General features: G+C 38.6%; 1 protein-coding gene and 1 long non-coding RNA gene across 4 annotated transcripts; both read left to right on the forward strand.

Annotated features, from left to right (window-relative positions):
• Positions 1-2,396: 2,396 nt before the first annotated feature.
• LOC131221365 (cellulose synthase-like protein H1) lies at positions 2,397-26,561 on the forward strand. 3 transcript variants are annotated; one of them, XM_058216613.1, is made up of 9 exons: positions 2,398-2,687; positions 15,317-15,644; positions 16,201-16,329; positions 16,733-16,849; positions 20,377-20,589; positions 21,301-21,436; positions 21,782-21,972; positions 23,004-23,411; positions 25,924-26,561. In XM_058216613.1, the coding sequence occupies exons 1-9, from the start codon at positions 2,431-2,433 to the stop codon at positions 26,470-26,472; spliced, it is 2,328 nt and encodes a 775-aa protein (XP_058072596.1). In that variant the 5' UTR covers positions 2,398-2,430; the 3' UTR covers positions 26,473-26,561. The 3 variants fall into 3 exon arrangements, with proteins under 3 accessions (XP_058072598.1, XP_058072596.1, XP_058072597.1); XM_058216614.1 differs by having other exon boundaries at positions 23,004-23,351; XM_058216615.1 differs by lacking the exon at positions 20,377-20,589 and having other exon boundaries at positions 2,397-2,687.
• Positions 17,461-19,296, forward strand: LOC131221370 (uncharacterized). The gene is made up of 2 exons (XR_009159216.1): positions 17,461-18,811; positions 18,851-19,296. It is a non-coding gene; the product is annotated as an uncharacterized LOC131221370 (long non-coding RNA).
• Positions 26,562-27,129: the final 568 nt, after the last annotated feature.

Here is a 27,129-nt window from a genome sequence, read left to right on the forward strand (position 1 = left end):
CTGAAGCAGGAGCAGCATGTGGTCTATTGCGATAGCCAAAGTGCTATATACTTGAGCAAGAATCCAATTCAGCACTCTACGTCGAAGTACATAGAGATTCGGTATCACTAGATGAGAGATACTTTGGAACAGAAGGTGTTACAGCTTGAGAAGGTCCACATGGACGATAATGGGTCAGTCATGATGACTAAGGCATTGCTCAAGGCCAAGTTTGAGGTTTGTAGAAACCTGGGTAGCTTGAAGAATGTGAATTCCTCCTGAGTCGAAAAGGGGGAGATTTGATGGGGATTTCTCCTCATGGCTTGACCGGTCGAGAGCTTCACTCAACTGGTCGAGGGTGCTGGTCGACCAGTCGAGGACTGACTTGACTCGAACTCCGGTGAGTTTGGTTTGAAATTTTTCATGGTGCTCGACCAACGATGAAACTGCTACTCGACCAGTCGAGGTCACGTAGATTCATGTCAGGATTTTGTGCGAACTGCATAAATTTGAAGCAGTTTTCGCCAATGTATGGAAGGAAGTTGCCTAAACTATGAATAGGGGTCCCTAGGCCTTTTGTAGGGTATGGAGAAGGCTTTCTAAAGCTATTATATTAAGGGTTTTGGACGGCCGAGGTGAGAGAGAGAGAGAGAGAGAGAGAGAGAGAGAGAGAGAGAGATAAAAGAGAGAGAGGAAGCATGTGGAAGAGAGATTATGCTCGTAGAAGTGATCTATTGTGCAATCAACGTCTCAACACTTCTACGTCCTCGTAATCGATGAGATCTCTCCATTTTTCTTTATTCTCTTATTGATTATCCACTTTGCGTAAGTGAAGAAGGTTTGATCCAAGTGGTGTGTGCTTGTGATGATCGGTTGTAACGTTCTACTTTATAGTGCATTATTGATCTGGACGAGGTCCGTGGTTTTTACCTCCTTGAGGGTTTTCCACATAAAAATTCCTTGTGTCGTGTGCTTTGTAATTTGATTTATATCATTACTTTATTATCCCATAATTCTCGTGTTTTTGGGAGGCTAGATCCTAAAGTTTTGTGCAACGACCCCCAACAGTTCCTATGTTTGAAGGAAATTGCTAATGTAATTTGAGTCGGGTTTGTGCCGGACAATTCTCCCACATGAAGGGAGAGAGGATTAGCTGTCACTCGGGTAACACTTTAGTGAGTGTTACCCTAACCGTGTGAGCAAGGGCGGCTCAACATTTTTGGGGGTCTTAGGCAAGTCATAAAAATGTGGCTTTTTAGTTTTTTTTTAAAAAAAATGATAAATTCAAAATTAAACCATAAATTTGCTTCTTGCCTTTTTAGATGCAAAGTTACTAATTAAACTTTTGTATTCAAGTTTTCCCAATAAATCAGTTTCGATAGATAGAATTGTTAAACAGTTTAATCTATCTGGAGATGTAATTGTTCATAAATAATTTTTTATAATATTTAGTTTTGAAAAACTTCTTTCTGCAGATGCAACTGTAACAGGTATGGTAAGTAGTATTCTATATGCAATAAAGCAATTTGGAAAATAATCTAATTCTTTTATTAGATTAAGTATTTCAATTGGAGTATTAATTTCCGTTTTTGCAACTTCTTTTAATTAGACATTGGTGTGCCACTGTACCATTAAAAAAATGAAGTTAAAATTTAATTTAGAAAAATGACATTAGAATTTAATTTTTTGAGAACTTAATTAGCAATAAAGTAGGTAGTTGTGGTCATAGGTTTTTGGAGAAGAATTTATTGGGAATGATGCTATTATTTTGAAAAGAGACGATAGAGTTAGGTTGTTATTATTGATAGTGCTAGTTTTTAGGATTTGTTTTTTATTTTCAATTTCAAATTTGTAAACTAATTTTTATATGTTCCTATTTTGTAAGCCTTTTAATAAGTTTTATTTCAAAAATTTTAGGCTTTCTTTTTCTTCTTCTTAATTTTAATTTTGATTATAGGACCTTCATAATTAAATTTTTTTAATTTTGCTATAATATAGGGCCTTCATAATTAGGGGGCCTTAGGCAATTGCCTCACCTGCCTACCCCTTAAAGCCTCCCCTGAATTTGAGGCCCACATTGATGTATTTGTTGTATTTTAATCGTAGTTCATCTGTTTGCCGATTTGTTGCAATCTCTCATTAATGGCTGGGCCCACCATATGGACGCGCGCATGGTCTGCATTATTCTACCATACTGGTGACATGAGCCAAAGATAACAACAGTCCTCTCATCAGGCGAGCCACAGTTATAAAAATGTGGACCATTAGCGAGTCTTTTAACACATACATTATGGTGGGCCCCACAAAGCTCCTAGTCAAGCACGGTTCTAGTAATGACCCATGCACGTGCTAAGCGCATGCAAATGCCATACATAGTGTGATTGGGGCATACACAAGTATATAAAGACACACAATAGAACTGCTTAGTTCATCCACCTTAGCCTTCCATCAATGGCCAACCTTATCACTCTCCCTCTCCATGAGAAGGTTCCTCGTAGGAACACTCTATCAAGAGCACTGAGTCTGCTCATCCTCTTCCTCCTCCTCTCTCTCCTCTTTTACCGGCTCCATCACCTTGGAAGCCATGGACCCGTTTGGCTCATCGCCTTCCTTTGTGAGTTATGGTTCACCTTCATTTGGGTCATGAACATAAACACTAGATGGAACCTGGTTGATCAGAAAACGTATCCGGATCGGCTTTTAGAGAGGTAATAAAAATGATCAGAAGAGTGCGTTTGGACACTCTATTGGATTCAATTGCAATTTTTTTATTTTTTATTTTTTTTTTTTTTATTTTTTTTTTTATTTTTGTTTTGATTCATTATAAAGGAATTTACTAAAGTGGGGTACACATTTCTTGGGGTCGAGTCAAGTTTGGTTGAGTTTCACCGAGTTTTATCCAAGTTTCATCGAGTTTCAACAAGTTGTGTAGTCTTGACTCAGTCATGACCTTATGGAGTTTTTCTCAAGTCTTGATGAAATTTGTTCCATTTGACTCAACTCCACTGATTTATCTCTAGTTTTTGAATTATCATTCATACTACAACCAAACTTCCAGTTTCAGTTTATTTGTTACAAGTAGGACTTCATTGACGAAAGTGTCCACAAAATTCTTCATAATAATATGGTACAAAAACTTAGAAAACTCTACTTGACTCGAAAGTTGGATGAGTTATGTAACTTATACAAGTTTTTCTATTGTAGCTAATATTAAAAGATTTTCAAATTTTGATTGGTTAAAGTGTTTCATCGAGTTTTTTCTGTGTTTCCCGAGTCAAATAGACACTACAAGAAAAGGGGGTTTTAGCCTCGGTTCAAACTGTGGCTAAAAAGGTTAAAAACTGAGGCTAAAGCCTTTAGCCTCAGTTTTGCCTCAGTTATCTAAACCGAGGTTGAAACCCTTGTGGCTAAAGGCTTTAGCCTCAGTTTTAGCAACCGAGGCTAAAATGACATTTATAGCCTCAGTTCTTCAAGTGAGGCTAAAAACCTTTTTAGCTTCAATTTTCTTGAAACGAGGCTAAATCAAAATTTTAGCCTCCATTGTTTTCAACTGAGACTAAATCCAAATTTTAGCCTCAATTGCCTCAAACCGAAGCTAAATCTATTTTTAACCTCGGTTCTCAACAACCGAGGCTAAAGTCTTTAGCCACGGGAATTTCAGCCTTGGTTCTCAACAACCGAGGCTAAATCCAAGCCTCGGTTACAAATTGAGGCTAAAAATGTTTAATTTAAGAAATATTTATTTAAACTACTAATCCATTCGTTCAATCCACTCATGAAACAATCAATCATGAAAGCCATAATACCAACAAAATAGTTAACAACAGTCTACTTAAAGTTTTCAAAACAAACACAAGCAAACTGTTACACAACATTAGGTTCCACAAATATTTATATTCTTATCTCTTCTATAATCTCTTTTTCTTTTTCTTTGACTTTTCCTGTATCTGTTTTGAATCATCCGGTCTTTTATTGACATTTCTTTCATCTGGAAGCTCTTGTAAAAGGGTTTCTATAGCAGGCATGGTTAAGCCAAATAGGACACTTACTATTTTTGGCCGAAAACCTTGCGCACTAGTAGACATCACGACCGTCTATAAATAATAAGTTTACTATTTATAGTAAGTCGCGGATTCTAGGAGTTTGAGTTATAGTTTGATTATGATTTCTTTCTCATTGCTTGATACCCTTATTTAAAGGGTTGTGAACTCGATTTTAATCATTGATCAATCAATTTTGAATTTATTAGAATTTATTTCTATTTTACGCTTTCTTTCCTCGTGGATTCGAGAAGTCTCCGTGAGGAGTCCAGAGTTGTGGATTCACAATAGTTATCCTCTTGAGGAAGACGGTGCTCGACCTCACGTCCTCCTGCGTCAAATTTGGTATCAAAGCGAGGTTTCTCCTCGAATTGATGGCTTCTAACGACAGGTCGAGCAACAATCCCATGGCGGTGCTCGGAATTTACCTTTAACGGCTGCACTTTAAGAAGCAACGAGAGAATCGGAAGCCATGCAAGTCGAGTTTCTTCCATCGACCGCATGCGGATCTCTTGCGGAAAACTTAAGGCAACTCCGTGTTGGTGTCAATCCTCCACCCCAATTAATCGCTCTGATCGCAGGATAGTACAATGCATCCAAGGGTCATTCCTGAGAAAGGGGGCTCCAGTGAGGAGGAAATCGAGCGACATACTCTTCCAACACCCGGACATGGCGGCGATCGAGTAGATCGAATGGATCGAGAATTCAAGATGAGGGTTGATATTTCTAACTTGAAACTCACATCGAGGATTTCCTTGTTGGCTTTCGGAGATGTTTTGACTATATGGACATCCTTGAAGTAAAGAAAGTCAAGTGGCCTAAAGTTGAAAGGAGGAGCTTCAGCTTGGTGGGAACAACGCAACTCGCGACCGTCAAAGCACCAATCCGCACTGGATAAACTCTACGTGCCGATTCCTCCTATGATTACGATCGTATTATTGCAACAATACCAAAATTGTCGACAGGGTAGTCGGTCGGTGAGAGAATACGCAGAAGGATTTTACCGCCTGGCGGCGCGTAACGATTTGGTCGAGACTGAATCGCAGCAAGTCGCCCGATTCAACGGTGGATTACGTATGGCTATTCAGGATCGCCAGATGCAGTCCGTCTGGACGATGAATGATGCGATCAAGTTGGCTACTCGTGGAGAAGTGCAACTTGAACGTCCTAACACACGGACCTATCCTACTGTAAGGATTCCTGTGGCAAGTCTGCCCCAGGGAACTGCACAGCCTAAGGGAAAGGAGCCCGTAGGAGCACGCATTCAACCTCCTACGTTTGAGAACCGAGATCAGGGAAGTGAGCAAGATAGACCCCAAAGGGGCGTATCGACTGCTACTGGTCCAAGTAGAATCCCGAACCCCTATGCTCGGCCAAGGCCCGATAACTGCTATCGTTGTGGCCAACCGGGCCACCTATCAAATACTTGTCCCAGCGAAAAGTGACAAACCTCGCCATCAATGATGGTATGATAACGCTTATGAAGATCCAGATATTGAAGAACAGAAGCATACCACCGAGGACGACAAGTTGGGTTCAGCAAGATCACGGCAAGTCGCTTGTCATGAGGCGACTATTATATGCGCCAAGAAAAGAAGTGCATCCACAGCGGTATAACATCTTCCGCACTAGGTGTACGGTGAATCGAAATGTTTGTGACATGATCATTGACAGTGGGAGCAGTGAGAACATCGTCTCCAAGGTTATGGTGGAAAAATTACAATTGAAAACAGAGCGTCATCCCTCTCCATATACAATCGGTTGAATCAAGAAGGTCAGCGAAACAATAGTAACTGAATGGTACACCATATCCTTTTTAATTGACAAACATTATAAGGATGAAGTAGTATGCGATGTGATTGACATGGAAGCATGTCACATACTACTCGGTTAGCCCTGGTAATCTAACCGTAATGCCACTCATAAAGGGCAAGATAACATATATATCTTCATCAAGGACGACCGGAAGACCATATTATCCCATATGAATTCAGAGGGACCACTTGAAACTTCTAAAGTGGAGTGCCATTTTCTCTTAACCATATAGGACTTCGTGGAAGAATTCAAAGAAACAGGACAGACTTATGCATTAATTGTAAAAGGAGAAGAACTCGAGCATACCATCATTCCTGAAAGACTAAGGCCATTGCTACATGAATTCAAAGAAATCTTGCCCGATGACCTTCTCGATAGGTTACCCCCTATACGGGATATCCAACACCATATCGAATTTGTCCCTTGGTCTAGTTTACCTAATCGTCCTCATTATCGAATGAGTCCGAATGAGTACGAGATTCTGTGGGGACAAGTAGAGGAGTTGATCCGTAAGGGTCTTATTCGAGAAAGCATGAGTCCATGTGCTTTACTAGCTCTATTAACTCCAAAGAAAGATGGGAGTTGATGCTTGTGTGTCGATAGTCGGGCTATTAATAAAATCACCATAAAATACAGGTTTCCTATACCACGGTTGGACGATATGCTGGATATGCTAGAGGGTGCAAAAATATTCTCTAAATTTGACCTAAGGAGTGGCTACCATCAGATTCGAATATGGCCGGGTGATGAGTAGAAAATGGTCTTTAAGACCAAGAAAGGATTATACGAATGGATGGTCATGCCCTTCGGTCTTTCGAATGCGCCTATCACATTTATGAGATTGATGAACCAAGTTCTGAAACCTTTCATTAGGTGGTTCATTGTGGTTTATTTCGATGATATTTTGATATACAGTTAAGACGAAATCACTCATATGGAACACCTCAAGAAGGTCCTTCAAGTGCTCACTAAAAATAAACTGTATCTCAATTTTAAAAAGTGCAGCTTCATGACTGATAGCCTATTATTTTTGAGTTTTGTCATAACATCCACGGGCATTCCTGTGGATAAGGAAAAAGTGAAGGCAATCAGAGAATGGCCGGTTCCTACAAATATTCACGAAGTACGAAGTTTTCATGAACTGACGACATTCTATCATCGGTTCATGAAAATTTTCAATACCATTGTGTCACCAATTATAGATTGCATGAAAAAAGGGTAGTTTCAGTGGACTGACGAAGCCGACAGGAGCTTTGCCGAAATTAAGTGCAAGTTATCCACGACCCCAGTTCTTATACTTCCCAACTTTAAAAAACTATTTGAAGTCGAATGTGATGCCTCATATGTCGGAATTGGGGAGTTTTGTCTCAAGAAGGTAAGCCGATAGCCTTTTACAATGAGAAACCTAGCGATTCACGCAAAGTGGTTTACATATGAGATTAAGTTATACGCGGTGGTCTAAGTACTGCGACATTGGCGACATTATTTGATTCAAAGGGAATTCATACTTTACACGGACCATCAAGCTCTCAAATTCATTAATAATCAAGTTAACATTAACCGTGTGAATGCTAGATGGATCTCATTTTTACAGGAATTCACGTTCGTACTAAAACACAAGTCAGGGCAACAGAACAAAGTAGCTGATGCACTTAGTTGCCGTGCAACTTTGTTAGTCACTATGAGCAATGAGGTTGTCGGATTTGAGCGCCTCAAAGACATATGTGCCGATGATGACGACTCCAAGGATGCGTGGGTTAGACGCCAAGAAGGTCACCCCGATGACTTACATATGCAAGACGGGTTCTTTTTCAAGAAAAATCGACTGTGCATCCCGAACAGTTCGCTAAAGGAACAGATAATCCAAGAGATACATGGAGGTGACCTTAGTGGACACCTTGGGCGAGACAAGACGCGAGCTCTTGTGGAAGAACGGTATGACCGCATTTGGTACGTGATGTGGGAAAGGCCCAACGTTGTTATATTTGTCGGACCTCTAAGGGGCAATCTCATAATACGGGCCTTTACACTCCGTGCCTGATGGCCCTTGGGAGGATTTATCTATGGACTTCGTGCTTGGTCTCCCACGAACACAACGCGGCATGGATTCGGTGTTCGTGGTAGTAGATCGTTTCTCCAAGATGGCACACTTTATTCCATGCAAGAAGACTCTCGATGCAACACACGTGGCGAATCTATTCTTCAGAGAAATTGTGCGGCTACATGGGGTTCCTAAGACTATTACTTCTGACCGTGACACGAAGTTCATAAGCCACTTTTGGCGGACTTTGTGGACTCGATTCGATACACGACTTCAGTTCAGCAGCACCACCCACAGACTGACGGTCAAACTGAGGTTGTGAATCGCACGTTGGGAAACCTCCTTCGATGTATTTCAAGAGAAAACCGAAGCAGTGGGATTTGGCTTTGTCTCAAGCGGAGTTTGCATTCAACAACATGGTGAACCGCTCGACGGGAAAATCCCCGTTCCAAGTTATTTATGGACGAGTCCCTCGCCACACACTAGACTTGGTCCCTCTGCCCAAGCTCCCAGGCATGAGCATTGCAGCGGAACATATGGCTGACAAGATCATGGGCATTCATGCGGAAGTACAAACCAAGTTACATGCCTCGAACGAAAAATCAAGGAGCAAGCCGACAAGCATTGCGAAAAAAGTGTTCGAGGTGGGTGACCAAGTAATGGTCCATCTGAGCAAAAAGTTATGCACCAGGGACGTACAACAAGTTGAAGAATAATAAGATTGGACCCGTCCCAATCATCCAAAAGATTAATAACAATGCTTATGTTGTTGATCTTTCAGATGACATGGCGATCTCACGGACTTTCAACCTCGTGGACCTGAGCGAGTATCATGAACCAGAGCAATGAGAACTCAGGACGAGTTCTTTTGAACTGGAGGGACTGATGTAGAGCTGGTCGCACAATTTCATGGCAAGATGGATCTGAAAAGAGCTGAGCGAGAAAATGACCTGACAGGATCGGACGTATCTCGCAATCCGTAATGAGTTATTTGTCGTAAAATATATGATTTTGGGGTAGATCGAGCTACTTTAGCCAACGAACCCACTACGTTGGGTTGCCCCGGAATTGCCAAAAACCCCTTGATTGACGGTCGTTTACCTGTTTTAATTTCGTTTCTATAAATAGTAAGTTTTAGTTTGATTATAACTCTTCACCGTTGGGCTTTAGAGTTGCCCAACATGAAAAGATTAGAATTAAAATGTGAACGGTTTGGTGAACCAATAGGACATTATATTTTTCTGAAAATTCACGTGAGCATATTCCATAATAGAGTTTCCATTTATGTAAGCAGGATTCTAGGATTTGAGCTATTGATTGGATAATTATATTGTGTACCTTATTTAAAGGGTGTATGATTTAATATTGATAATAATTTTAATTTATAAATTTATTTTATTTTTCCTTTCTTCCCAGGATGACTATGGAAGAGTCTGAGTTCCTGGATGCAATGTTCACTTGGAAGAGGGTCACCTATGTTCTCCACGTCTGCAATACCAATGAGGGCACTCGATGAACTGCTGATTCATCCGCTTACTTCAATCAAAGTCACTTACACCTCTCTCCATAGAAGTTCTCTGGAATCTCTACAAGATACTGAGTTCTATCACACCTGAATCTATTACAGTTTATCGGTCCACTTGGAAGCCAGACCCGTTTGGCTCAGCTTCCTTTGTAGTTATGGTTCACCTTCATTTGGTCATGAACATAAACATAGTAACCTGTATCGAAACTTCCGGATCGGTTTTAGAAGTAATAAAATGATCAGAAATGCGTTTGGAACCTATTGGATTCAATTGCTTCTTTTTATTGATTTAATATTATTTTTATTTGTTTTTGATTCTTATAGGGAATTTTAAAGGGGGTAACATTTCTTGGGGTCGATCAAGTTTCTTGAGTTTCACGCTTTTATCCAAGTTTCATCGGTTTCAAAAGTTGTGTAGTTTGACTAGTCAGACCTAACGGGTTTTCTCAAGATAGAAATTGTCCATGACTAATCCCTGTTTATCATCAGTTTTTGAATTACATCATACTCAACCAACTCCAGTTTCAGTTATTGATAAAGTAGGACTTCTTGACAAGATTCCCAAAATCTTATAATAATAGTCAAATTTAAAAACTCTACTTACGAAAGTTGGTAATAGTAACAGTAAAAGGTTTTCTATAGCAATATTAAAATTTCGATTTCGATCGTTCGTTGCACGAGAATTAAAAAAACATGCTGAACAAATTGAACAACAAAATAACCTTTGACCTTTCAAGCCTAATCCAAACCCTACACTTTTTCAGTGGTTGGAGAAGATAAGCCATGACTTCTGTAGCTAGACTTGATCCTGCTACTATCTTATATTCTAGTATAAATTTATTTGTAATTTCCATTTTCTATCTTGTATCTTATGCTTGAGGCAAAGTTAATCATGTGTGTGAATGCAAACGAAAATTTTAATTGTTTTGAATTATCATCTGCATGCCACGTGAATAATAGATTACTAACATAGTAACACCATTGTTACACATCTGACCATCCGCCGAACAATTTTGATCAATGTGTATTCTCAATCAACACTCAACCACCCACAAGAACATAATAAAATTTCTTTTGATCTCCGAATTCCAAAATATATGAGATTACTAAAATTCATGTTTTTTGAAAGATTACTAAAATTCACATGAAATGCTTAGAAGCAGAAACAGGTAAAAGGATGAAGGTCAATGTACCTTGAAGTGAACCCTCAGATCCGATCCCCTGGCCTTGCAGGCTGAGAAAGCAAACACAACAAAAACAGATTAGAAAACAAATTTCTGAAACCAAAACTTCCTACACGCTTTTGACCTTTCAAGCCTAATCCAAATGACCATGAACCCTGAACCATGAGGAGGTAGAAATGAAAAGAATTGAGCTTTTGTACTGCAGTGTCTATAATAATAACATTTATCCTTTCATATTTACCTATTAATTTGCAAATAAAACTATATTGTACATGCACATTGTATGTACTGCAGCAACCCACATACCCTAGCATACCATGTATTGTAAGAAGGAGCTTAATACAAAAATGTATGGATTTCCATGTCATATTAGACCTCTGACACAACACTCCACCTAAAACAACAAAGATCTCAATTTGATCATTCTCTTTCCAAGGATTATAAAGATCTCAATTTGTTCAGCATCAAACTCAATAATGAAGGGGCTCATTACACTTTTTTTTTTTTTTTTGAACAAGATCCATTACAAATCAGTTTTTCCCAATGTGTCTTTCCATTCCACAAAAGTTCAATGGAAACTATCAGATTAATCCCATTTCAAAGCATATAAATTGCCATGGTTCAAATCTTCTTTGAACAAGAAATCTGGATAACCTTCTCTTCAATACTACTACATCTATCAAGAAATGATTTATATATATATATATATATATATATATATATATATATTTATTTATTTATTTATTTTTCTTCTTTTTCTTAGAAACTTTTTTTCAGGAATGAAGTATTTACTCAAAAAAAAGAAGGAAAACAGCATCAAGGAAGCAGGACAGTATTCTCAATGTAGAGACTAACAAGGATCACCCTCCCTAGCCAGGGAGACCACAACAATGCTACCATCGCTGCAAAAACAGACAATCTATATGTTTATCAAGGAGGCGTTCTAGAGGGCAGTTTTTGTCAAAAACGAAGACAGGCAAGGCTTCTACTTCACAAGAGGTAGCCCATCGCAAAACCTTTGATAATTCCCTCCCCACAGTCAAGGAGCCTAGAAACTCCCTCACAAAAATCCTCAAACCTTCAGAAAGTGGCCTTTACGGAAATCATCTCTTCCATTAGGCAGTAGAGATGCTTTGACAATCATGCCTTTCTCATCTCCAAACACCCCATCAACACCACAAAGAACAGTGATCTAACAAAAATAAGCCATCAAAATTCAGCTTCCAAACTCCTGCTGTACAAGTCCAAGCATGTGTACATGAGGCTTTGAAGCTTTATTACCTGCGACTTATATTCCAATGTCTGAGAAAATCAAAAAGCCTTGACCCCACAAAGATACGAGCATGGTGGAGCCCACATGATGATACTAAAATTTAAAAATTCAATAACTTCGTCAATGGAATTCATCACATTCTAAAAATCTGACTGTTCTTTTGTTTTCTACCTTTATAGCAGGTCATTCCAATATGTGGCACCAGAATGGATATATATTAAGCTCCTTCTTACAATACATGGTATGCTAGGGTATGTGGGTTGCTGCAGTACTTACAATGTGCATGTACAATATAGTTTTATTTGCAAATTAATAGGTAAATATGAAAGGATAAATGTTATTATTATTGTATTATTAAGTTTGGCCCAGAAAAATGGAAAACAATCAAAATCAGCTTTAAAATATCTGTCCAATTTCTGCTATGAGACAATGTGAACATAAACCATGGTAGAGATAGCATTTTACAGAAATTCTGCAGCAACCAGTATGAGGGATTTTTTTATTTATTTTTATTTTTTTTTTTTGCATATGTCTAAAATCTCATTCCTAGAATAAATATCCATCAGAAATACGCACATATAAAAATGCACTACATTCTACCATATTAGACTTATCTGGCATAGAAAATGCGCCGCTGGACATAACTTTTTTTTAGATATACTTTTAGATAAATCTCTAAAATCTAAATACAAAAACCTAAATTACAACTTAAATCAGCAAGAATCGAAACAAAATCCAATGAAATCTCTAAGAATAAAGAGACATAAGTTAGATCAAGATCAAAACAAATCAAGCACCAGAAATCAAGAAAAAATTACAAAAACCAAACCCTATCCATGTTTTTGCAATCGGTGAGGAGCTGCAATCGGTGTATATGCCCCTTGTTTTTCTAGCCTGCACGGAAATCGGCAATGGAGGAGCAGATTTCGCACCAGAGAACAGGGTTTTGCTCTCAGATCGAACACCAAACCCTAATCGCTGATATTGCAATGTAGAAACTGCTCAAATCCAGCAAATGAGCTAGAAACGACAGGATTTTCCACTTCCTGAGCAAGATTTCAGTGAAATCAGCAAAAAAAACTCCTCAAATCGAACCAAAAAACGTGGAAATTGGATTTTGAACGGCCAAATGGGGAAAACGCACGAAAATGAGAGATTTCTGCCCCGATTTCTGATTTTCGAGAGAATTTCAGTTGAGAAATCAGTAGAGAAAAAAACAGAGAGAGAGAATGAGTACCTGAAATCGGCGAAGAGATTGCTGGTGTGGAGGACAGAATTTCCTTTCGGAGCTGAGGGATCTTGAGAGAGAGCTGAGGGAGTATGAAATGATCTGATTTTGAGAGAGAGCTGAGGGAGCTTAGGGATTTTGAGAAAGAGCCGAGGGAATTTTTTTTTATCGCTCATCTCATGTAAAGCTCAGATCTCAAACACGTGTTACAACTATGCGGTTCGTAAGCCCACACGTATGTGAAGCCTTGCCTATCTACACGCCAACATGGAACACATTGGAGAGATCCGAGCCTTTCATCAGGTGGGCCAAGCTGTTTAGATGCTAACTACTAAACATTTAACTACTAGGTGACAACTAGACGGTTGAGAAGAAAATGGTACTAAGCTGTAGAAATTTAACTATCAGATCTGATGGTTTGGATTATCTAACGAGTTTGATTTTTTCTGGCTGTGATCCATCTGCAGCAGGGTCCATGATTTTTATGGTCCTGATTTTCCTTCATGTAAGCAAGGATCTGAAAGAAAGAACCTTACATTCACACATGCATAACTGGAGCAGATATAACGTTGGAGTATAGCAATTTTGTAGCTGTCCATTGTTCATCCCATTGCTTGTAAGATGTGACCCACCTAAGTAGTGAAATAGCCTGGTTTGTAGGCCTTAAGATCTAAACAGTGAGGCCCACCTGATGGAAAGTTGTATCTCTCACAGGTGTGCCATGATTACGTGGGCCACATGCTTTGGAAAAAGAGAATCTCTCTGTGTGTGTATCAATGACTGCTAATACGTACATGTGGGCCACCTTCTGCTCTAACTGGCCTGATCTGTGTATCAATGACTGTTAATACGTACATGTGGGCCACCTTCTGCTCTAACAGGTAATAATGGTTGTGATTTCTTAAAGATGAATATGGAGTGTACTTTTCACCCACCTGTGAATCAAATAGAGCAATGTCCAGATGGAAAATGGCCCATTCATCAAAAATTATAAAGACTTTCCTCGCCTTCAATGCAAGACTTTCGCTGATTAAAAATGGCTAAAAGTACCTTTCACCTTGGGTCTACGCAGTGAAGGCTAAAAGCTAGACCTTTCGCCTGGTCTAGAACAGTAAGGCTAAAAGTAGACCTTTCACCTCGGTTCCTAGCAGTGAGGCTAAAAGTAGACCTTTCGCCTGGGTTCCTATGCAACTGAGGCTAAAAGATAGACGTCTCGTTCTATGACTGGCTAAAAAGTAGGCCTTTCGCCTGTTTCTATTTATGAGGCTAAAAGTAGCCTTTCCTCTGGTTCTATGCAAGTGAGACTAAAAGTAGACCTTTCGCCTCGTTTCCAATTGAGGCTAAAAAGCAGACCTTTCGCCTCGGTTCCTGCAAGAGGCTAAAAAGGAGACCTTTCGCCTCGGTTCCTATCGCAAGTGAGGCTAAAAGTAGACTTTTCGCCTCAGCAGCAAGTTGGTAAAAGTGACCTTTCGCCTGTCTAGCAACTGAGGCCTAAAAGTGAGACCTTTCGCCTCGTTCTAAGAATCTGATGCTAAAAGTAGACCTTTCACCTCACTCACTGCAACCGAGGTTAAAAGTGAACCTTTCGCCTGGTTCATCATGAGGCTAAAAGTATACCTTTCGCCTCGGTTCCAGAACCGAGGCTAAAAGTAGACTTTTGCCCTCGGTTTATGGAACCGAGGCTAAAAGTAGACCTTTCGCCTCGGTTATTATAACCGAGGCTAAAAGTAAACCTTTCGCCTCGGTTTATGCAATCGAGGTTAAAAAGTAGATTTTTCACCTCGGTTTTGGTTCGTGGCCCCACAGCAGATTGGGGATGTCCCGAAAATACATTTAGCCTCCATTTTTTCAATTGAGGCTAAAAAATTGAGGCTAAAGACCTACTTTCTTGTAGTGAGAGTTATTTCCTAGTCTTTGCTTTGATGTGACCAGATTGAGATTTGCTCTAATCTTGGTAAAATTTACTTGGAGTCAACTCGGCTGAGTTACCTCTTGTTTTAGAACTCATGTTTATAGAGACAGCCAAACTTAAAGTTTCAATTTGTTTGTTACAAGTTAGACCCGAAGCCATGGTGATTGCAATTCAAACACTTTGATCATTCACTTGTGGAATTGAATTATTGCTTGCAATCCAATTTGATTGGATATCTAAACACATCCAAGTGATGGATGGAGTGTATGTAATGTTCCAATTTTACTATTTCATTATTTGTTCTAATCTTTTTTAATAGGTTCCAAGACTTTCCTGCAGTAGACATGTTTGTTACTACAGCTGACCCTTTGTTGGAACCGCCGATCATGACTGTAAACACCGTTCTCTCATTGTTGGCTGTCGACTACCCATCTCACAAGCTGGCTTGCTATGTGTCGGACGATGGGGCGTCGCCCATCACTTTTTATTCTTTGATTGAAGCTTGCGAGTTCGCGAAGCTGTGGATTCCCTTCTGCAAGAAACACCGTGTTCGAATTCGAGCTCCTTTCATGTATTTCTCGACTGAACCTGAAGTGCCAATCGGCCATTCTTCGGATGATTTTGTTCGCCAATGGAAAGAGATGAAGGTGATTCAAGACACAACACACACACACACCAAGTGGGACCCACAATGAAAATTTATAGGATTACAAATTAGAAGTAAGAAAGATAGTGGGACCCACCATGCTTATTAACATTTAAGTTGATTTTCTATAGTTATTTTTTCAGTTATTTATAATTGAGGAACGATCAAGTTAAAGGTGGTGGGCACTGCGTTTATAAAAAATATCCTTCATTTATTTTCTTTTAAGAAAAGTGGCAAAACCCATCATTGCAGGTACATTTTATGTATTTATGACATCCAACCCATCAAACAGGCAGGCCCCACCATGATTATCACATTAAAAAGAAAAATTAGGTCAATCCAATCATCAGGTGGGCCATATCACAGAAAATAACATATACATCTCAAAAATCTCGAATTTCATGTCGGGCCCACTAGATAATTAGATCAGCACAGTGTTGTTTATCGGTAATCAGCTTGCTTGCAGCATTACCGTCTGATCTTTGATCACGTCCGGTCACATGCTTGTTGGTGACACTTGAAATGCTTCATTGCTTCTTAACATGTGTTTATTTCAGGACCAATATGAGGAACTTGGCCGGAAAATTACAGAGGCTGTCCAAAAATCGTCGGCTCCTGATCATTTAATGGACCATTTTGAAGATTTCTCGAATATTAACCGTCAAAACCATCCGAGCATAGTTAAGGTATTTGAATGTTTTGATTTAGTGATTTTCTACACTAATTCATTGCTACAAACACATTTCACAAAAAAAAAAAAAAAGTTTGTGATTCCTGCATGCATGTGTAGTCCATGATCCATGCATGATTTTCCACTTACTACCATCATAGCACATGAGTGTGGAACATCCGAGCCGTCGATCAGGTGGGGGCCAGTCTATTCATCAGGTGGGATGTAGTGTACGAAACAAAACAGATGGCCAAACAAAGTTTTCATGGCCGTTTATTTGTTTCATGAATTAATTCCATAGAAGCGTGTATGGTGGCTGGACTATTCACGCGTGTGAGGCTCGCACACGTACGTGTGGAATGAAAAGGTTTCATGCTTATCATTTTATGTTCCTGTCTATGTGTTTTTGTGGGTTGTAGGTGATATGGGAGAATAAGGAAAAGATACCAAATGGGATTCCTCCTCTTGTTTATGTGGCCAGGGAGAAGAAGCCAAAGCAACCTCATCACTTCAAAGCTGGAGCTATGAACGTTCTGGTAATAGACAACAGAAACATTTTCGGTTTAAAATTGTAATACTCACACTAAAACAAGCATGATAGGGCTCGTGCTTTGAACGGTCTAGATTAAATACAAGTACGCCACTTGTGTCCTGGATGAGTTGCCATAATTCAGTAAAATGTGGCAAACAACATGTTTGAGCAGGAGAGTGGTGGAATTTGTTGAGCCTGAACGTTTCTGACAGAAATGGGACCCGGCCGAGTATCAAACAACTTTCTTTGTCCGATCCCTGTCCTTTTTTTTTCTTTTTCTTTTTTTGGAGTCATTCTAACTCACGTCTCTAGACTCGCACCACATGTGACGAGTGGCTGTTCAATGAAGTGGACTGTTCTGGTGGGCCCAACCGTGGATTTTCCGTGATGTAAAAATAGCATCAACTCCTCCATGATGTACATGTAGCATTAATAGACAATGACATGTTGCAAAGTGGACCACCAATCAACCAATATTTAGTGTAGCTCATTGATATAATTGACTAGAAGCTGTATATATATATAGAAGATGGATTAAGTTTTAAATTTATTTATATATGATATATTTACACACATATATAGCTAGTTTTGCTCATTATGTCTTTTTTTTTTTTTTTTTTTTTTTTTTTTTTAAAGTCCAAACTATATATATTAAACCCAAACATTTTATTCTCCAAATTTTGACATTTTTTGCTAGTTTACCATTTTTTTAAAAATTATATCTATAATAATAGAGATCAAGTTAAACAAGAGCATTTCTCATATCCATTTTTTTTTAAAATCATTTGCCAACTTAAGAATTAATTTTGGAATGCAGTGGCATTTTCATTTTTCATTTGGATGTACATATGAGAAAATTATATTCAATGATGATAGGTAGTATTTTAATTATCAAGTACTTAATGAATGCGGATGACTCTATAAAGAGAAGAAATCACTCTCTTCTTCTAACAAAAGTCATAGAATCCATGAAATGAGATAAGTTCCTAAAACTAATATATAAATCGATATTATTGATTAAAAAAAGTTAAGTAAAATTTATTTAAAAATCATTTATTATAAACTATAAATTTGTAACTTTCATATAATAGAAAATATTTTTAAAATAGTAAATTTACTAAAAATAATAAGCAACTTTTAAAATAACTCCAACTCTTTCTCATGACTCAAGAGAATTTTTCAACTATTGCAAAACTTTCCAAACCAAACCCTAAAAAATCCCAATAGTAAAATTTCATAGATAGCTTCTTTATTAGCTTTTATACCATTTGAAAATCCCAGAGACAAATCTTTCTCATATGTGACATGGGTTTGTATAAATCAAGACCATCCAAATTGTTGGTACTATTGTGGACAAAATCAAAATGATCAAGCAATTCTAACCATCTCTTTAATAACTATCAATTGAATGGTTAAAGATAAAGTAGTGAGTGGTCCAAATTTGGAAAAAATCAGATGGTAAATATTATCTTCTCATCTATGCTTGCCGACAATTGTGTCATTGATTTAGATGATAACAATTTCATTACAAATATCGGCCCAGGCCTAATCTAATAAAAGAAAGCTAGAGTCCTTCCGACAGAGGTTGTCTACCTCTTGCCTACTTTTTCTGTTGGTACGTTTTTTCTTTTTCTTTTTAAAAGTTTTTGTTCTTTTTATTGCAACGCCTTCTCTCTCTATAAGGGTGAGAAATGAGGAACTCTTACAAGACATGCCAAGAAATGGATAGCTTGGGCATTTCAATCAATGGACTATTGAAGAATGAAATTCTTGTAAAACCTGTATCACGGAATTGACAGGATTGTGCGGTGCATCAGAGATGGGGATTGAGAATTCTAGAGCCAAAATTTGTACCTGGTTGAGACACCATTTCTATAATCTGATTGATGGGATCTTCCACACCTTACACCCCTTCAATGAAGTATCAGGATGGGAATAGATTTGGGACATACACCCCTTCAATGAAGTGAATAGATTTGGTAGTAACACCCCTTCAATGATGAAGTATCAGGATGGGAATAGATTTGGGACACAACCTTGTTTTTTATATTTACCAAGGGTGAGGAGTTTGTAACCATCGAAAATCCTCCCCACAAATTTAGGATTCCTAGTCTACCTAAAGCACTATGCATGTAACACAATTATATCGCACCACCCCTACACGAATTTCAGATCAATAACAAATGAGTGGTGTCCACTGGTATCACATTATCCAATCCTTAGGGAGATCCAAACCATTGAGGCACACCTTATAGAATTCTTACAATTCTAACAATGTAGGCATGCAGTTCAATATAGTAAATATGTGAAATCAATGCCCCATCATCTCAGAGATGCTTTATTTTTGGGCCAGTGTATGTTAATAGTAGGACCCATATGTTAATTGTTTGGATCTTACAAAAGATTTCCATAATACATGTTATGCACGTCTTCATCATGCATTCCCTCCCAGTATGAAAATAATAGGAATATGGATACTCTGCGTGCCACAAATACTTTTTCCCTGTTTTCTAGGATTTTGTCTGGTCCACATTATTATTGACGTTGTGAGCACTGCTTAATTAAATGTAGTCTATGATGATGTAGTTCAATTACATTGCAACAAACAGTTTTTTTCTATTTGTGGGAAGCAAAGGATCCAGATTCAAATAATAGATAACTAACTTGGGAAAGGCAGCCCACGTGGATGCTGATGTGCACCTAAGCAACATAGCATTCATTACTAACAAAGACAGTCCTCAGGTTATCGTGTAGGTGGGCAATTTAGTCAGAGGTGACAATGAGGTTGGCAGCCTAGCCTTGTAAGGCTAGGCATGGGCTCCTAAAATTGACCTTCTTTCCCAATTCCATGCTTGAAATCTAATCTCGGCAGACTAGGTCTGACCCTGTGATGAATGACCTAGACTAGCTCATTGGTCTGACTCAATCATTGAGTACAGTAATATAAAAAGAGAATTGAGTTTAAAGACACTTGAGTGGTTTCCATTAACGTGCATGTGTAGTTTAAAGGCTATTAGATATAGGGGTTTGTTGCAGTATTCAAAGTCATTTATATGAATTGACTTATATCCTAGGAGAGGGAGAGGGAAAAATAAATAAATCTTAAATTGGACTACTTAAAATATTTGATCAAATAATGAATATATTTGGCTAACTCGTCTTTTAATTCTCTTTCTTGATTAGAAGTATACTGTAGTCTTATCATTGATGTGAATCATTTGGCCTGATGCAACTAAGATGGCAGCCATTAAACCAATATTGGCTCATATCACTAAACCATTGGCCTCGAAGTAACAAACTTGGTTCACAATATTATATAATATTAGATAGACAATCTGTAAATAGATTTTTTTATTTATTTATAATTAGTCTTGTAATTAATTAATTAGATTTTATATTAATTTTTTAGATTAAGTTTATCATATTTTAGGCATATACCATCTTCAAAAGATTGCTTTTCCATTTTAATAAAATATATAGAGAAAATTTCCATTACTGATCTTCTAATTTTCTTTCTTCATTCTTGAATAGACAAGGGTATCCGGAGTGATGACAAATGCACCATTCATGTTGAACGTGGACTGCGACATGTTTGTGAACAATCCACAGGTTGTCCTGCATGCAATGTGCTTCTTTCTGGGCCACGGTAAAGAAATAGAAAATGGGTTTGTGCAATTTCCACAGGTGTTCTACGGCGGCCTCAAGGATGACCCATTTGGAAATCAAATGGTTGTGGTACAAGCAGTAAGTTTGCAACTAGCACCAAACCTTAACTGTCTCTACTATAGTTCAAATGCTTGAAAAAAATTTCTCCACTCATGTCGACCTGGTTCAATCCGACTGACTCAGATGTGTCTTTACTCAACTTGATATTCAAAAACCTGTTAGATGACTATCCTCGAAATATTCGAAACCTTAATTCCATGTCCATTTAGAAATTTTTACCATACTTCAAAGCTAGTACAGTCAAAATCCCTTTGAAACTCATCCTATTCTTTTATTAAAAGGAAAAGTTCTTGGGCAAGTAGCATGGTTCAAGTGGTCAAGAGTTGGGTTGAGTTGACTCACCATGCCGTGTCAAGTCAACAACCAAGTCATAACGGTTGAGTTTCCCATTTGATCATAGTTTAAAATCTTGTCAATTTGAGTAGACTTGGATAACATTTGTGGGGAGATTATTAATGTCTCTGGGGCTTTTGAATGACATATGAGTCACCCAAACGTTAATCTTGACAGTTCATTCAAAAGTACCATTGGGAGCGAGCCATATGAAGAATCATGGAAATTGGATTATCCTAACCCTTTGAATGGGACCATTGTGTTACAACCATCCATTTTTTATCGCACATAGCTTGCATGGTTAGAATGGGGCATGTTTCAAGATGATGCCTATACAAATTCAAACCTAAGTCGCAGGGCGTATTTATATTTATTTATTTATTTATCTTTATACAGTATCTACAGCACGGGACAGCGGGAATTCAAGGGCCCATTTATGCAGGGTCAGGATGCTTCCACAGAAGAAAAGTTATATATGGGCAGCTGCCAGATTGTAAAGAAACTAAACGCTCAAATTTCAATTCAATCAATGGTAATATGATTGACCGGATTATATTTTATTTTTGTACCATACATTGGATTCTGTCTTAAATCTAGCCCAAAGCGGATACAATGTCTGATACATGCCAGCTTGTGCAAAATAATACTCTGACCCAAGAATCAAGAGAGTCCTGGTCCACCCATCAATTGGGTGAAAATGTAGAAAAAAAAAAAAAAGAAGATGGTTATAAAGAAAACAGGCTAACAGTCCACATCGAACTTGCATGTTTACTCCTTTTGATGAGCAACAGCCATCTACATGCTGGGCCTCACCTGATTGACGATTTCCATTTAATAGATTTGAACTAATGTCTGCGCCCCCCCCCCCCTTATATAGGTCATGAATTACATGAAAATGCGTTGGATAGAGGATTTGGCCACTCAACCAAATTCTCAAAATCAGTTGCTCGAATAATGTCTGGAAAACATGAAGAATCATATAGTCCGTCTGATTTTTCCACAACTCTTGAGGCAGCTAAGGAGGTTGCAGATTGTCAGTATGAGTTCAACACCCGCTGGGGTAAAGAGGTGAGCGAATTCACAGCTTTTTGTAGCTTTTTGTTAGTGTTTATGATTCACTTTTGTTTTTAGGCTCTAGTAGTATGACTTTTGGTCTGAAATATACCTATAATATGACCCAACAAATGGGCCCACATGATCATTTAGACAAGTGACCCTTACCGTAGAGTCAATGAGTTTTTATTAATTAATTTGTATAATTAAAAATATAAGTGTGGTCCATTTAATGATTGTATGATTTATTTATTTATTTTAAACAAGGCAATCCTTACTTTGAGCCATTTCCCTTGATAAGGTGGCCTGGGAAGTAATTACTTCCCTAAGAGATGAGGTCTGCTTGCATGCATGTTTTTTTTTTTAATAGTATTTTTGAAGCTAGGCTGCCCGAATGTAAGCAGAGCTGCATAGTAGTGCGTATTTTAATAAAGTATTTTATTATGTTAAAAAAAAAAAAAAAAAAAAAAAAAGAGAAGAAGAAGAAGAAGAAGAGAAGACGTCTATATAGTTGGTAGATATACATTGGATAGTTCATCCCTATCATATTCAGCATCATCTAAGCCTAATTCCAACTAACATGGTTTGGTTAAATGAATTTTGTTCTACCATTCCACTCTATCAAGAGAAGTACTGGACAGTTAAAAATGAAAATTTTCTCGTGATCTTGTGTCAGTAAAAAATGAGCCTATATAATAGGTTAGGACTGTCCAATTAATCTCTTGGGATTGTCAATTGTAGACAATGGGTTACCTCTTTTAGTCAATTTAATTAAATTTAATGCATGACACGTGTATAATTTTTAAATGCCCGTATATCACCTGTCATGCTCTTCCAGATTATCTAATAATTCACCATGACATGACTTGGGCTGACGGGCGGGGTACTCGGGCGGGTCAGGCATGCTTTTAATATTGAGTTGTGAAGAATGGGATTGGACTCAATCGATTCTGAGTCGACTCGGTCGAATTGCATGAGACTCGTTGCGAGTCGACAGTAACAGGATACTCTTCTCTTTTTAAACCAGAGTTAATCTTTGATTGCAGGTGGGTTTGATGTACGGAACTGCGACCGAGGACGTCCTCACAGGGATAAAGATCCACTCTATGGGCTGGGGCTCGGTCTATTGTACGCCCGAGGAGCCAGCGTTTCTTGGGTGCGCACCCATGGGTGGGCCCGCTACCCTATTGCAGATGAAAAGGTGGGTCACGGGCCTTCTTGAAATCCTAGCTGGAGAACACAACCCCTTCCTGGCCACCCTCTCCACCAGTCTCAGATTCCGACAGTCCTTGGCGTACGTTAGCATGGTGTGGGCTCCGAAGTCCATTCCGGAGATGTGCTACGCTGCGCTGCCAGCCTTTTGTCTCCTCACCAACGCGTCCTTCTTGCCTAAGGTAATTAAGCAAGCAGCGGGACTGATCATGTACATGAGCTATCTAGGGCCCACCACACGCGTGAGCTCCATCTAACCCAATCATTAGATGCTCCCCCCAATGTTACACCTAGATTCAGTAACTCAAGTGGGCCACAGCAAAAGTGGCCCACCCGATTGATTTTATATATATATATATATATATATATATATATATATATATATATATATATATAAAAGAGTCATTCTCACCTGCGCCCCTTTGCACACGTACCATGGGCATCTAATCTGAACGGTTCATGTGACGAGGAATCCCATGAAACATCTAAGGATAAGTTTTCACCTATGATGTAAAATTCTGATGTGCCGTAGCAAAGAGAAATGCAAATCAAGGGAGGAAATTGTTTTCATTTTTCATAGCCTACGAAAGTTTTTTATCAAAGTAAAAAATTGGACGTAGGAGGTTTCATGAGGTGTAGCCTCACGTGGACCGTTCAGATTTTGGAGTCACATCATGTATGATGTGTTCTAAAAGAAGTTAGCACGAGTTCCGTGTGAACCGATGGGCAGCCGAGTATGTGTGTGTGTGTGTGTGTGTGTGTGTGTGATGCTCTCACACACAACTAGTTGGACGGTACCACTAGTTGCCGATTTGAGTGCTAATTAATGATAATAAATAATGCCCACAAGAAAGTTATTTTGAAGAGGAAAAGAATTGTCAGCCTGGGTGGGCCCACCATAGCATTAATGAGAAATCCACTCCAACCATTAGGTGAGTCAAACCATGTTGGACCTAGAGACCGAAAATAAGCCCCACTTGTAGTTTTAGGTGGACCACATAATTGGAAATAGTGTACAATGAAAGCTCACCCTCCAAAAAGTTTCCCTTAGTATAGCCCAGTTGAATCACATATGGGCCTGTTTTTTGGGCGTCAAGACTAAAGTTTGATGTGATATCTAATGGTTAGAATAGATTTCACATAATCATCATGGTGGGGCCTATAAAAATTAAGGGTGGACGTCCCTCTCCAAATTACTTCCCTTTGTATATCTCAATGGAATCGCAAATCAGCATGATTTTTTAGCCCGTGGACCATCATGGGATTATATATGTAATGATCGGAGTGGATCATACATACATAAAAAATCAAAAGTAAGTGTAAATACGGTACATGTAAGTTCATCCTAATTAAGTAAAGTCCTTGTGAGCATGTAAATGACATTTAAAAAATAATAAAAAAAAAAATCAATAGTATGATATTATTTAAAAGAAAATTGAACTATTAGAAATCTATTCCAACCGTCCATATTCAACTTACATGTGTGACTCTAGAGGTGATGACCATGTATTAATTTTTAGTACATAAAATGTCATTAATGAGCCCTATTTGATGGATAGGTTGGATCTATGACACATAATTTCGATAATACTTATATAAGACTCAATGTCACATATCATCACATGTGGTGCATTACATGTGGACAAAAAGATAAATTTTTAACATTTAATGCACAGCTTAGTTGGACCAATTTAAATGGTCCAACAAATTGTGTGAGTGTTTCTTTCATATATATATATATATATATATATATATATATATATATATATATATTGTCTGAGCCCCACCATGATGTGTGTCGAACATCTACCCCCATCAGCACCATTCCATGATGGGTCTCGGGCTTAAAAATTAAGTCAATCCATGACTTGTGTGGACCACACCACATACAAAAGTTGAGAGGGGTTATCCTCTCATTAAAACATTCATAATCATTTGTTGGCCACACCGATATGTGGTTCACAAATCTAGCCCATCCATTATGTATGTCCCACTTGGATGAGGGGACTGACCAAATTTTGGACACAAACAAATTTTATGTGGGCCCCACCAAGTGCTTTTATATGTTTTAGGCATGTCTTCACATGAATTTAGATGATATGGCAGCGCTGATTTTTAAGATATCCCATAATTTAAAGGGGACCCATCCAATGCATAGCGTTGATGTTCCACATGCATAATGGTGGATAGTACCGTTTCCCATATATATATATATATATATATATATATATATATATATATATATATAGAGAGAGAGAGAGAGAGAGAGAGAGAGAGAGAGAGAGAGAGAGAGAGAGAGATTTTCACCCTGATTTAAAATTCTGGTGGGCCATGGCAAAGAGAAATGCAAATCAAGGGAAGAAACTATTTTCAATTTTCATGGCCCACCAAAGTTTTGGATCAAAGTAAAAATTAGGCCTGGGGGGTTTCATGAGGTGTTGACCGTTCAGATTTTGGTATCACATCACCTTTGATGAGTTCTCAAAAAAGTTTGGCAGCTGAGCATTTGGCATATATATATATATATATATAACCAAATGCTATCATGTAAACATATGATTTCTCCAGTTAGCCAGTTAGGACATCATTTCAGTGTAACATTTTTGTTCATGGCCAATTAAAGTGAGCCATCACATTATCCAAAGCATCGATGCTATTTGGAAGGCTAGGATCATCTAATCAAATCAACATTTTGTGTTATAGCTAACTATTAAGGTCAAAATCAAACTCATCCTTACGTTCATTTGCATACAGGCATCGGATCCCTGGATGATCATCGCTACAACCCTTCTCATCTTGTCCAACCTCTACAGTCTAATGGAGTACCTTCAATGCGGGCTATCCGTCCGTGCATGGTGGAACAATCAGAGAATGATGAGGATAACATCGGCGACTGCGTGTTTGTTCGCAGTCTTGGATGTCATACTGAAGCTTCTCGGCTTATCGGAGACGATCTTTGAAATTACACGTAAAGATCAAAGTTCTACAGATAGTAGCACTGATGTGGATGCCGGACGATTCACCTTCGACTCCTCACCGATCTTCGTGCCAGCGACGGCTATTGTGTTAGTGCATATGACTGCACTTGCGGTGGGCCTGTTAGGGGTGTGGCTACCAGTCTTTGGTGGACCACCAGGGCTAGGAGAGATGGTATGTAGTACATGGGTGGTGCTGAGCTTCTTTCCTTTTGTCAAAGGGCTTTTTAGTAAAGGAAGTTATGGGATCCCCTGGCCCACCATATGCAAAGCTGCGGCATTGGCTTTCCTCTTCTTGAATTTCTGTACTAGATTTAGATCAATGTAGTTGAGAGCTTCGATCCTCTGCAATTCCTTGTAAAACTAAGTTATTCTCCTGCCAGTGAAAAGTTATTCATCTGCTATTCACCTTGTCTATTCACCTATTCAGCTGCTTAAGTGAACTCTACCATGATGATGGCATGCTCTAAAAATCTGACTTATCCAATCAATACCATAGAAAATAAAAATAGAAATTGATAACCTCCAAATTCAAGTGATGGCTTAGGTGATGGTTGGATCTCCCTGATTTTCGAGGTGTCCAACTTTCATGGTGGGTAGAACTTTATAGGCAGGTTGGATGCCATACAAACACCATGGTGGGCAACCGTGGTAGAATAAGCTTGTTGCATAAGGACTCTTAAAGTGAAAATGTCGAAGATTTTATCAACACATGGGCCTGATAGCTACATTGATTGTGACGTGGTGATGATGTGGAATGGTTGGTTGGATGAGGAAGAAAGAAAGATGGATTGATAGACGTAGAGAAGCTGAAAATGGGTATTGGAGAGCCACACCCCTAGGGTTTTTATTAATGAAATATACCATAGTAACAAATATACCAGAAAAATAAAGAAAAATGGACCTGGAGGAGAGAACGCACCCAAATCATTTATCAAACATCATGGCTTGTGGCCCTATATTCGGAATCAACGATGGACCTAGC

The sequence above is a fragment of the Magnolia sinica genome, chromosome 12, assembly GCF_029962835.1.
Source record: "Magnolia sinica isolate HGM2019 chromosome 12, MsV1, whole genome shotgun sequence".
NCBI classification, from domain to species: Eukaryota; Viridiplantae; Streptophyta; class Magnoliopsida; order Magnoliales; family Magnoliaceae; genus Magnolia; species Magnolia sinica.

Excerpts from the sequence above, each read along its gene's own strand:
- LOC131221365 (XM_058216613.1), top strand. The coding sequence starts at position 2,431 with ATGGCCAACCTTATCACTCTCCCTCTCCATGAGAAGGTTCCTCGTAGG. Across the intron at positions 16,330-16,732 it reads ACCATCCGAGCATAGTTAAG|GTGATATGGGAGAATAAGGA; the intron begins GTATTTGAATGT and ends TGTGGGTTGTAG. Across the intron at positions 20,590-21,300 it reads AAATGGTTGTGGTACAAGCA|TATCTACAGCACGGGACAGC; the intron begins GTAAGTTTGCAA and ends ATCTTTATACAG.